At 34.3% G+C, this 14,067-nt stretch overlaps 2 protein-coding genes across 2 annotated transcripts; both read right to left on the minus strand.

The window, feature by feature from the left end:
* Positions 1-1,383: 1,383 nt before the first annotated feature.
* Positions 1,384-6,433, minus strand: LOC130674621 (uncharacterized). The gene is made up of 3 exons (XM_057480003.1): positions 5,851-6,433; positions 5,248-5,773; positions 1,384-2,950 (listed from the first exon to the last, which is right to left on the minus strand). Exons 1-3 carry the CDS (start codon positions 5,971-5,973, stop codon positions 1,614-1,616), a joined length of 1,986 nt encoding a protein of 661 aa, XP_057335986.1. The 5' UTR covers positions 5,974-6,433; the 3' UTR covers positions 1,384-1,613.
* A 1,121-nt stretch (positions 6,434-7,554) lies between these two features.
* On the minus strand, positions 7,555-10,145 carry LOC130674252 (uncharacterized). The gene is made up of 4 exons (XM_057479522.1): positions 10,141-10,145; positions 9,538-10,079; positions 7,991-8,891; positions 7,555-7,933 (listed from the first exon to the last, which is right to left on the minus strand). The coding sequence occupies exons 1-4, from the start codon at positions 10,143-10,145 to the stop codon at positions 7,555-7,557; spliced, it is 1,827 nt and encodes a 608-aa protein (XP_057335505.1).
* Between the last annotated feature and the right edge of the window lie 3,922 nt (positions 10,146-14,067).

A 14,067-nucleotide genomic window follows, 5' to 3' on the forward strand; every position in this document is an offset into this window, starting at 1 on the left:
GATCGAACTCGAGACTCTTCGGGTGCAATCTAACTGATACCTTAGACCACTCAGCCACAGAAGGACACAAATTTGCAAAGTGTTACGATCTACATAAACGATATAAATAAACAGTGATACGTCACGAGACCGCTTCTTACGGTGGACATAGTTACTATTTTCACGTTATACGCGTATTTTGGCGTTTTCAGGTGGATTCCCATATGGTTTTCGATGTAGTCATCCAGCATAGATCCCGGAATAGACTCTCACATGGGCTCCTATGGGAATACAGACTATGCCAAAGCTATATGGAAATCGTATAGAATCTCCTGTAGATTTTTGCCACGATTTCCCATGGGAACGTGCACCATGTCAAAACGGGAATCTAAGTACCCAGAGTTTCATATGTGGATTTTCCATATGGGAATCTAGATACTTACTGTTTCCTACATTAATTCTCTTATAAAACCATAAACTCCTATATTAATTCTTATGAATTCTTACCAAAAACCATACTTTTTGATATTGATCCCTATGGGTACCCATACAATTCCACATAGATTTTTTGATTAGGGTATTGATGCATGACAAAGCATGACTCTACATGAGTAATATACGGTCATGTATGCTCATGCCAAGTTATTCTCAATTTCGCATGATTACTCTCTCCATATTTTTCATTCTCATCCGTGATCATACATGCTTAAAACCAATTTTACTGGTCTTGCATAACGTTGCATAATTCGTGTATTGTCATGAATAGCCATTCATGATTAAGGCTGTTCATGCGTGCCTTTGCATGAATCATGCCATGTCATTAATAATGATTCATGATTGAGCTCGGTCATGCATGGATCATGAGCGGCTATTCTTTCCGTGTCGTGCATGATTGAACATGATTGTAGATGGCTATGCAAAGTCAAGCATGATCATTCATGATTAATCTAGGCCATGAATTGTTTACGCGTGATACTAAAAGTATTCTTTTATCGCCATACATGATCATACATGAATAAACATAGATTTGAATGATAATGCGTGCATTTGCGCAATTCGTGCTAATTCATGCTGGGATCATCCATGAATTATGAACGATCATGCATGATTTATGCATGGTCAAGAATGATTGTGCATGATGATTTCTTCCCGGGAGGTGATAAAGCAGCAGCAGCTAAAAATTGTAGATGAATCCGATTGAACCTCGAACGGATTTAATCGGGACATAATAAAAAAATCAAATGTTTTTATTCTGATACTGTATCCGATCGAGTCCAATCGAAGATTCTCAATCGGATTTAATCAGAAGATCTGAGACAGGAAATAAACGAACAGTCCATTGAATTATAAGATTGATCTCTGACAGAAATAAATAAGTTGTTTACTAAGATTTTTATTGATAGATTAGAATAAGTGATACATATCAAGTAATAGGTTACAATTCACAACAACAAGTATCAATTTAATTTATGACACAATTTGAGTCGTTAATAACTGGTGATGACACAAATCAACGCACAATCAAAAATTCAAAATTCAGAACAATATTTTTGTAATAAAGTGATATGAGATCTCTAGGGTTCGGTTTTTTCAGGTGTTTTCTCACCCCGAATGTTAAATTTATTATTTTTCATTCAGGCTTGACTGCGGTTGTTTGAGAGAACCATTCGTCCGGGAAAGAAAACAATTCTCGGCTGCGACCTTATAGAAATTTTCTTTCTAAAATATCTGCGCATTTTAATTTGTTTGCAAATTTTCGAATGCTTATGAAAGAGAACTTCAATTCCAAAGATAATCAAACTCCAAAGTAAAACTGCGCCAGTAAACATATAACTTAACACCAAATGATCGAAATCAACCTGGTCGTAATTTCCTCGTTGTTCGATTTTATTCAATTTTTTTATTTTCTTAGAAGACTCTTTTATTACACTGTCAATCCCATAATGAATAAGACCCGATTCCTCAAATAACGATGCAATTTTATCGAGCTGATGTTTGACAGCCCAGTCCTTTCTTGTCCAATAAACGAAATATTTTTTAAAAGTAACTTCTTTCGAAACATAAAAATATTTTAATTTTGAAGCAACATGTAAGAGATGATTTGTGGCAGAAAGACAGGATATTGATGAATCTTCTTGTGCTTTCAATTGACAATCAACTAATTCTGAATGATTCGATGGATGTAAATATTTTTTGTCCTCATCAGTGACCCACAATTTTTCATTAATAATATCATTTTCTAATAATTCGTTATAGTAAACATGAAACTTATTTTCGTACAGATCTTTTAATGACTCTACGTTACGGCGCATAGGCTTTGACAGAATGGCAGATATTTGTCCCTGGAACTCGGGCATTACAGTGAAAATAAACAAGAAGCCGCTTAAGTAAATTATTCTTATTGATAGCCGATCGAATGGCGACATCACTCCCATACCTGCTGACATTTTTATCACGTCCATAATACCCCCGCTTATGTCGAATTTGTTATTCATTATTATAATCAATGCTATCAATAGCAAGACAACTATTGTCATAATGATGAACTGCAGATTGTAAGTCATCTCGCTTATTACCGTTAAATAATTTGACTTTTTAGTTAAAATCGAATACGTTACTTCGTGATAGTGCGTTATAAAGTCTGAAAAGTTGTTATTAGTATCCGCTAATTGCAATATATCTGATTGAACGTCAAGCGTTTTATTAGCTAATTCCGCAATATATCCTTTCTTTACAATTGTACGTATCGTACTAGGCGGTAAAAAGTGAATGAATCTCTGGACATTAAGATGTTTCGACCATCTCCATAAACTGAGTGATTTTTCGGAGACAAAGCTATCGGCAAGTTTATATCCTTTATTTATCTTAATGTTTTCATCCTTTTGTGAACTCAAAACAAGTCCGAATTTGACTTCATGGCCATCCAATTCTTGAGTCTTATCAAAAGACACATTTTTGCATGGAGTTCCATCTGTAATTAAATAATAATATTGAAAATTAACCATTTGGTATTGCACTCCACGACGCGATAGCAGGAGAGGTTGTGCTCTATAATCGACTCATCGCGAAAACGGGATTTTTCTACCTTTAATCATTTCTACTGATTTTATAAATCACCTCTATGGAAAATAAGTACACCAATATCGAGAGAAAATTCTAAAGAATAGTTTGGATTTAATTAAGAATTTTATTTAGTTACACTGTAGTAAGAAAAAAATTATGTAATACGAGACAACTTGGACGTCAATTGAGATGTCCGTGTGTGAGCAAGATATCTCTCGAAAAACTCAATTAATCAGTCCAATTTCTTTTTCAATGGCTTTCGATTTTAGTAGAATAGAAGCCTTCTAAATATCACTACTGTTATCCTTTCCCTTCATTTATTATCAATTAAAATCTGAAAACTGATTACGTTTACTAGTGCTTTATCCGCCATTGTGTCCCCCTTAAATACCGCCAGGCATAAAGATTGGTTACTAACGTCATTATGAGATATGATTATCATAAAACTTTGCTGATTTTTTAAGGCTCTACTTCACCATCAGATAACTTTTTTTTTTTAACTTCCCGCTAAGAAAATTGTTATTACAACAAAAGCTCGAAAAAGCTCGAAAATGTATTTACAACAATATTTTCGAGCTCAAAGAGCTCGAAAAAAGCGGGAAGTGTTGGGGCTAGCCCACAGGGTCAATCGATAGACCGATTTTTTTTTATTATCTCGCGATAAATTGACTTGCCAACTGTCATCCAATTAACTAAATTAAAAAAAAAAATATCTACACGTTTATTAAAAAATTTTGTAATTAAAAAAGAAATGGAAACGGGCATTGGGAGCAATCGCCAACTAGAGAGGAAAGAACGACGGGCCCAGGCTTGGCGCAGGCTTGGCCCAAGTATGTAAAACCTTGGCCCAAGCTTGTAAGCCAGCCTTGGCCCAGCCTTGGTAGGACTCTGGAATGATAACATTGGGCCGAACCTGGTTGCTAGACCTGGCCCATGCTTGGTTGCCAGTCCTGGCCCTGACTTTTTGCCAGACCTTGCCCATGCCTCGAGGAAACGAATAAATTTAATGAAAAAAAAGTTTTATTATTATTAACCTCGTAGAATTTATGACCATTAACGTTTAAACTATCTAAAGGAGGTAAATAATGTGAAAAAAACTCGGTGAAAACTCCGCTGGGCTCTACGTGCGAACTGCCGTCCTTCTAATTGCTGGGTCCGAACGATAGCAACTGGACGAACCTACTAATGTTGATCTGATACATTTATATGATCTACTTATTAAACCATAGGTATAGCCAAACTTGGGTAATTCTACCTCGGTCCAAGTCTGGGTTGCCATTGGATGGCCAAGGCTAGGTTACCCAGTCTTGGCCCAAGCCTGGCTTACCATTGAATGGCCAAGACAGTGGAACCCAGCCTTGGCCCAAGCCTGGGTAATCGTTGTAATGGCCAGGACTGAGTACCCAGTCTTGAGCCAGGCATGGGCCAATATAGATGTGCCAAAGCTAGGTTCCCCAGTGCTGGGCCAAGTAGAGCCCTGTCGTTCAACTCTGGCGGCTCTTGCATGGGCTGTGGCTTACGACACTACCCATACAGGAGCTGCCAGAGTTGAACCACGGGCCTCCACTTGGCCCAGCACTGGGGAACCTAGCTTTGGCACACCTATATTGAGCCAGGACTGGGTAACTTAGCCTTGGCCATCCAATGGCAACCCAGACTTGGACCAAGGTAGAATTACCCAAGTTTGGATATACCTATGGTTTATATAAGTAGATCATATAAATGTATCAGTTCAACGTTAGTAGGTTCGTCCAGTAGCTATCGTTCGGACCCAGCAATTAGAAGGACAGCAGTTCGTGCCCAGAGTCCAGCAGAATTTCCACCGAATTTTTTTCACATCATTTACCTCCCTTAGATAATTAAAACGTTAATGATCATGAATGCTACGAGGTTAATAATAATAAATTTTTTTAAATTAAATTTATTCGTTTCCTGGAGGCCTGGGCCAGGTCTGGTAACCAAGCATGAGCCAGGTCTGGTAACCAGGCTTGGCCCGAGATTATCATTCCAGGCTTCTACCAAGGCTGGGCCAAGACTGGCTTACAAGCCTGGCCCAAGGTTCTACAAAGTTGGGCCCAGTCTGGGCCCGTGGTACTTTCCTCTCTGGGTAATGCGCACTTGGTTTCGAACCCTCGGCCGTAATAATTTTTATAAAATATACAGTTTGTTTCGTATTAATTCAATAATTAGAAATTCATTGAGTACCTTTTGAATATTGGAGATTGTAGAGTGTCCATTTCTCGCCCTTGTTGTTGTCAAACTGATCAGCTGCATCCACTTTAACCCATGGTAGTGGAGCGTAATTCGTGAATGGGTTCAAAGTGTAAACGATCGTCGAATCCTTGCCATTGTCATAACACAAGTAATACGCAGACAATAAATCCATTGTCCATAAAAACCCAAGTACTTTTCCAGCATTCGCACACCGCGACTCTTTGTTAGTATCGATGACCAGGAGAGGCGACTTTATACTCCAGATTGCCGATGATCTAAACTCTTCAACTTGTGCCTCCAGTTTTTCAATTGAGTCGAATGACAGGACATATGTGGGGTACGTAGGATGGTATCCTTTGGTCCTATCCCCCTTTAATTTTTCGTTAATTACAATTACCGGCGAATTTCTTTCTTTACTATCACCCGGATTTTGTTTTCTGGAGCCATCATCGATTAAATCAGAAGTTATTATCACCGGATTCGAATTATTTGTAAAACACGTTGCAATCAATTCTCTCTGTAATCAATCAAATCTATTAATAAAACGATTATCCAACAAATGTAATTTGTCATTTAATAAATAATACAAATTACCGCATGGCTAATGAGCTGCCTTGTTGAACTACTGTCGGAAAAATTCAAATTATGAAGGTCATTGAACGCACCATCCGCGACATATGTATAGTAACAGCAAAAGATGATTATTTCAAGCCTCATTATTGTATTGTTGACTAGTCAATTATTTTATATATAATATTTAAGGAAGTCAACCAGTATACCCCAAGAGTTTTTTTTTCAAATTGAGTGTCGTCTCTGTATGGCTCAAAGTCATCTAGCCGACTGATCGAAATATCCGCGGAATGTTGTGCGCATTCATTTGTTGCCCAGGACAACTGCAACCGGTAGCTTAAGAAAACATCGTTAACATTTGCTCCAACCCTTGTTGAAGACACACGTCAACTAGGTCGCAGCTATGACTCATTTCCCAGAACTTGCGATAATTGTCTCTACTAAACAGTTTTAATTCTCCACAGGGAATAAGTTAACACTCTAGTATTTACAAACTCACCTAGCAAACGAGTTTCTATATATTATCATACACTTTTCTAATCTTACATCAATGAACAAATACCACAGTATGCAAGTCAGCAATTTTTATTTTTCCGGACGCAGAAAATAAAATGTAATTCATCTAATAAAATATTTTAGATTATTTATCAATTTTTAATACCCAGAGGAATCATTTTCTGTCAGAAATGATTTCAGTTAAGAGAAAACCCCTTTGAATTTTTACAATTTCTACAATCTTGATATTAATTTATTTATTATTTATTTTACTATTTTCATAACGTGAGTATGCGACTGAAATATAAACTACGTTTGCAAACTCTACTATCTATTCAATAAATTTTATTATGTAGTATAGTAAATTTAACAAATGAGTAAAGATCAATTTAACTCTATCACAATGGAGTTAAGTAAAATTTTTTAAGTTTTATTGATTTTAAACTTTTTATTATTGCTATTATTAATTATTTTAATCAGTTAAATAATAATAATAACAATAATAATAATAGTCATTATTGGAAAATTTGATTGCCTGAAAAAAAAAAAAAATTAAGATCAGCGCTGATCTGATGTTCCTAAAACTAAGATCTTCGATATTTCTAGCAGATCTATCGAGATCTGAGAAGATAGTTATCGGGGCTTTTTTTAAGAGATCTTCTAAGATTTTTGGGAAACTTATGGAAATAGTCGGAGATCTATCGCAATCTTTACAGTCTTAATGAGAAAATTTTATGTTCATGATTTGTTGATCTAAGTAGATCTTAGAAAATTTATATAGATCTTTATTGATACTATTGTGAAACTTTCGAAGATTCGTTGATATCAGTGTGCTGGCATTTGAAAATTTTTATTTAAAAATTTTTAAACACCTACAAGTAATCAATGAAACTGCAAAGAGAGCTGTGAAATTGACTGAAGAATTTATTACTACTTATTACAATTTTTATATAGCATTTTTTCAGTAAAACTTCGGCATTTTTATAGTAATTTTACTGTGGTGCTCTGGTAACTCTACTGTTTAGGTACAGTAAATATACTGCATAACTATAGTAAAAAAACTGGCCAATCTAACCATGATATCACAAAATTATAACGGTAAATTTACGGCATGCGGGTAAATGCCGAATTTTTACGGCAATCTCAAAACCGTGAGAGTGGACATAATTATTGTGCAGCAAATTGTGACGTAATTAACAAAACGTATAGTAAGAATATATTTATGTGTATATTTTAAACTTGATTGCGGCTGTTCGAAAGAACCATTCGTCCGGGAAAGAAAATAATTCTCGGCTGCGACCTTACAGAAATTTTCTTCCTAAAATTTCTGCGCATTTTAATTTGTCTGCAAATTTTTGAATGCTTATGGAAGAGAACTTCAATTCCAAAGATAATCAAACTCCAAAGTAAAATCGCTCCAGTAAACATATAACTAAACACCAAATGATCGAAATCAATCTGCTCGTAATTTCTTTGTTGTTCGATTTTATTCAATTTTTCTACTTTTTTAAAATACTTCTTCATTAATCTTTGATATTCATAATTAATGAAGCCAGATTCCACAAATAACAAAGCTATTTTATCGAGTTTGTGTTTAACAGCCCAGTCCTTTCTTACCCAATAAACAAAATATTTTTTAAAAGTAACCTCTTTTGAAACATATACATACTTCGACATTAAAGCTAAACGTATCTGAATATCTATGGAATTAATGCAGGATATTGTTGAATTCATTCGCGCTTTCAATGAACAATCAACTAATTCTGAATGATTCGATGGATGTAAATATTTTTTGTCCTCATCAGTAACCCACAAATTTTCATGGATAATATCTTTCTCTAATAACCCGTCATAGTAAACGTGAAACTTATTTTCGTACAGATCTTTTAACGACTCTACGTTACGGCGCATAGGCTTCGACAAAATGGCGGATATTTGTCCCTGGAACTCGGGCATTACAGTGAAAATAAACAAGAAGCCGCTTAAGTAAATTATTCTTATTGATAGCCGATCGAACGGCGATATCACTCCCATTCCTGCCGACATTTTTATCACGTCCATAATACCCCCACTTATATCGAATTTGTTATTAACTATCATAATCAATGCTATCAATAGCAAGACAACTATTGTCGAAATAATAAACTGCAGATTGTAAGTTATCTCGCTTAGTGCCGTTAAATAATTTGACTTTTTAGTTAAAATTGAATACTTTACTTCATGATACTGTGTTATACAGTCCGAATACTCATAATTAGTATCTGCTAATTGCAATACATAACCGTAAGCGTCCAACCTTTTTCTGGCTAGTTCTGTATTATACCCTTTTTTGATATATGTGTGACGAAGGAAATGTAAAACGTGTATAGACCTTTTGGCATTAATATAACTTGGTAACGTCATTAAATTAACTGATTTATTACTTAATAAATTTTTTGTGCCGCTTTTTATTGCCTTTATTTTGCTGCTCTCATCTTTCATCGATAAATCCATAACAAGTGCGAATTTGATTTTATGACCTGCCAGATCTTGAGTCTTGTCATAGGATATATTTTCGCATGAAGTTCGATCTGTAAGTAAATAATTATATTCAAAATTGATAATTAATAATTATTTGAATTGGGTTTCCAGAAAGTAGCACTACAGTTATTGTGCTAGTCTGTTCAACCATCAGGACATTCGCTCAAAGTCTCATTTGCCATTATAAAGATAGCCGAGTTCTAACTTTCGGGTCGTGATTAGTAGAAACGTTGCAAGCTTCACTGCCGTGCCAAGAGACTCGAGAATTCAGCTGTTGGTCGACCCATCAGCTTAATTGAAATAACGACTGCAATGTACACGGAGAGAAATGTCAAGTGAATATGCCTATGCAGCATAGTAATAATTACATTACTCTATAGTTTGTATAAGCAGCACCATAGGTGCGACGTGACACGAACTATAGAGTAATGTACTTATTACTATGCTGCATAGGCATATTTATTTGAAATTTCTCTCCGTGTAGAAGGTCATCCTGGCGGATCCGGATTACGACAAATTACGGTAATTTACGGCAATTCGCCGTAATTTACCATAAAATACAGCATTACTGAGGTGAATTAGCCGCAACGTACCGCAATTTACGGCATTGTACGGTCAAATACAACAATAATTTTTTCCCGGGCGTACTTAAAATTTCTTTCGTATCAATTCAAATATTATAAACAATTGAAGTACCTTTAGAATATTGGAGATTGTAGAGTGTCCATTTCTTGCCCATATTGTCGTCAATCTGATCAGCCGCCTCAACTTTAATCCATGGTAGTGGAGCGGAATCCGTGAATGGGTTCAAAGTATAAACGATCGTCGAATCCTTGCCATCGTCATTACACAAGTAATACGCAGACAATAAATCCATTGTCCACAAAAACCCAAGTACTTTTCCGGCATTCGCACACCGCGATTCTTTGTTAGTATCGATGACCAGGAAAGGCGACTTTATACTCCAGATTGCCGATGATCTAAACTCGTCAACTTGCGCCTCCAGTTTTTTAATTGACTCAAATGGTATGACATACGTGGGGTAAGTAGGAACATATCCGTTGATCCTATCCTCCTTTAAATCCTCGTTAATTACAATCACTGGCGAATTTCTTTCTTTACCATTACCCGGATTTTGTTTTTTGTAGTCATCATCGATTAAATCAGAAGTTATTATCACCGGATTCGAATTATTTATAAAACACGTTTCAACCAATTCTCTCTGTAAGTAATTAAACCTATTAATAAAACGAATATCTAACAAATATAAGTTGTCATTTAATAAATCATATAAATTACCGCATGGCTAATGAGCCGCTCCGTTGAACTATTGTGAGAAAAATTCGAATAATTAAAATCATTGAACGCACTATCGGCAGCATGTATGCAATACCAGCAAAAAATGATTATTTTGATCCGCATTATTGCATATACTATCAGCTCACCTACAACTTAGTAGTCGAACTATTGCAACAATACCGTTCAAAGATAACTTATTGACTGAACATAAATGTTTATCGAAAGCGTTTAGGACACTAGTGTGTTGCATATGAGGGTTTAAATTGCAGTGTAAGGATCCAGCGATAAGATCTACATAAACGAGTGCTGAAGACACGCGTCAACTAGGTCAACACAATAACTTATTTTCCAGAAACTGCAGTTATTTTTATTTCCCTGAATTTTTTATGTTTCCCATTTGGTTTCCACACAACAGTCACTTAAGTCATCTAGCCGACTAATCGAAATATTCGCGGAATGTCGGGCGCATTTATTCGTCGCCCAGGAGAACTGTAACCGGTAGCTTAAGAAAACATCGTTAACATTTGCCCCGACCCTTGTTGAAGACACACGTCAACTAGGTTGCAGCTATGACTCATTTCCCAGAACTTGCGATAATTGTCTCCACGAAACAGTTTTAATTCTCCACAGGGAATAAGTTAACCTTCTAATATTTACAAACTCACCTAGCAAACGAGTTTCCATATATTGTCATACATTTTACTAATCTTACATCAATGAGCAAATACCACAGCATGCATGTCAGCAATTTTTATTTTTCCGGACGCAGAAAAAAATTTGAATTTATCTAATAAAATGTTTTTGATTATGTATATTAGGGTGGCCCAAAAAAAACGACTATTTTTTTTTTCGAGTCTCTAACGAAAATTTTTTGGTTTAAGATGTTTTAAGAAGCCTCTCCAAAAATCAGCTCGATAAAAAATTTTCAAGAGGTCGCTCACGAATTTTGAAAATATAAAAAATGATCGAAATTCGGATTTTTTGTTTCTGAATTTTTTCTTCCTCGTGGCAGCAATATTTTATATCTGTAAAATGATGACTATGCTGAAAATTTCAGTCCAATATTTAAATATTTAAACGGCGCTCAAGAATTTTGAATATTAACTGATAATATGTAACTAATACTTTGAATTAGTTTTTGTATTCTTTTATAACTCAATTACTGTCATTTCACTTAAATATAACTTTTGCATAACCGAAAATATACAGGACAGTCTTAAACAATAAAATTGGGTAAGTTTTGAATCAGCAAAAAAACCTAAAAATTGAATTAAAAAATAAAAAAGTATGTAAATAACTTATTATTTCTATTTCTCGGGTTGTATTTTTATTCATTATGATACAAATTGATGGTAAAAAAATTGAGAAGGTTTATTATTAATATCCAAGGGTCGCTCGAAAACATCCAAGAGACAGTACTCGGAAACATTCAAAATTCTTGAGCGACGTTTAAATATTTTAATTTTGGGCTGAAATTTTCAGGGTAGTCATGATTTTATAAATATAAACTGCAGCTGCCACGAGAAAGAAGAAATTTAGAACAAAAAAATCCTAATTTCGATCATTTTTGATATTTTCAAAATTCGTGAGCGACCTATTGAAAATTTTTTATCGAGCTGATTTTTGGAGAGGCGTCTTGAAACATCTTAAACCAACAAATTTTCATTAGAGTCTCGAAAAAAAAAAAATAGTCGGTTTTTTTGGGCCACCCTAATGTAGGGGAGGGTGGGGCAGAGCGGCCCCCCTGAAATTTTGACCAAAAAAAAAATTTTTTTTTTTTCGACTAATTACTATAAATCCGATATGTTTGCGCATTTTTACCCCTACGCATGACATTTGGGGCAAAATGGACAAGCCCAAAATTTTGAAAAAGTGATTTTTTCATATTTTTATCGTCAAATTAAAAAAAAATTATTATAATTCCACATTTCTAGCCCTACGCATAACACCTGGGGCAAAATGGACCAGCCGAAACTTCCGAAAAAATTATTTTTTCATATTTTTCGGCCGTTTCTTTATGTAAGAGGCAAATTTGGTCACTAAAAATTTATAAAAATTAAATTTTTTTTTTAGTTGATAAATTTTTGAAATAAAGTAAAACTATAGAATTGATTTTTTTTTTTATTAAATAACAATTAGTAATTAAGGTAATCGAGAGTGAACGATTTATTACACTTTAAAAAATTTTTTTCGAGTAATATAAAACCAAAAATAGTTGTCAAGAGAAAGAAATACATTCTTAATGATGAAAACAATTTAAAAAAAAAAAAAACGAAAAAAAAATTTTTTTATCACTTTTTGAAGGGGGGCCGCTCTGCCCCACAAAAAAAAAAATTTTTTTCAAAATTTTGGCAAAATGTCCATAAATTTGTTCGAAATAGGACAAAAGTAAAGTGATCATATGGTTAAAAGCCACAAAAAATAATAATTGGCTTAGGGGGGCCGCTCTGCCCCACCCTCCCCTATATCAATTTTTTATCTTTAGAGGAATCATTTTTTTCAAAAATAAATATTTTTGGAACTTTACTGAGAATCATGGGTAAAAATTATTAAATTCATCCATACATGGAAAAAAATAAATAAGAATGGTTACTGTGCAACACAAGTCTGATCGTAAAGAATTAGTACGAGAGCCGGGCCTACTTCCACCCCCACCGATCTTGCAACCTCATGAAATATATATTTCTAAAACGCTTTGATAATGGATAAATATGCCTATAATAGCTTGCCTATCACAATTCTGACCAGGCTATTTTTAAATAAATTAATAAAAATTGAATTTTTTTTTATTTTTTACCATTCTTGTAACCAGCCAAATGTACACTTACCGACAGCAAATAATGCATAGAATATGCCGCGGTAGCCTTGCCTACCCATTTCTTGACCAAGCTACCTTGCCAGCGGGTATAAACAGTTGAGTCAATTTAAATAACTCCACCGATCTATAAACCGCTTGAATTTTTTACCAAAATGTAGTTAATGTCGAGCTCTTGATTCCGATCAACACTACTTATTTAAGAGCTTGAAATTAAAATGAAAATAACTAGAAAACAATGCAGAATTTGATAAAACTTTACTGATAATAATTTGTAGAAAATAAAATTGTCAACAAAAAAGATTCTATAACAATTTGTGATAAGTCTGATAGTTTCGCCGGAAAAGTAAAAAGATCTCCAACTTTACTCCGAGCTCTAGTAACTTTTGAATAGATGGATTTATCAAAAAATGACAAGAGACCTTTTTTGTAAAGCGTTCAATTTTCAACATAAATATATTTTTTCCGCATGGAAAAATATATATGTGAAAAATATACTCATAAATATATGTCAAATATAAGTCAAATATAGAAATATATATTTTGACATATATTTTTTTTGCATTAAATTATATGAACGCATATATGGTTACATATATGTGTAAATATATGTTTATGTATAAGACTGCATATATGTTTGCATGCATTCTCATTTATAAGTCACATATATTTTACATATACGCCAACATATATTTTTACATACATGTTTATATATATGTAAAAATATATTTTTACATAAATTTTTACATATATACCCTAGCAGACCTGATTTACCGTAAATTTACGGTAATTTTACCGTAAATCTACCGTAGAATACCGTAAAATTCGAGTAGATTTACCGTAAATTACGGTAAACCCACCACAATTTACGGTAAATCGGTACTTTACGGTGGATTACCGTAAATTACGGCGGGTATACCGTAAATTTACTGTCGAATCCGATAAATCTACCGTAAAAAATTCGGATGGATTACCGAATTACCGTAATTTACGGTGGATTACCGTATTTCCGTATTTCAGGTAAATCCACCGTAAATTACGGTAAAACCACCGTAAATTACGGTAAATCGGTACTTTACAGTGAATTTACCGTAATTTACTGTGGTTTTACC

This window comes from Microplitis mediator, chromosome 9 (assembly GCF_029852145.1).
Source record: "Microplitis mediator isolate UGA2020A chromosome 9, iyMicMedi2.1, whole genome shotgun sequence".
Lineage (NCBI taxonomy): Eukaryota > Metazoa > Arthropoda > Insecta > Hymenoptera > Braconidae > Microplitis > Microplitis mediator.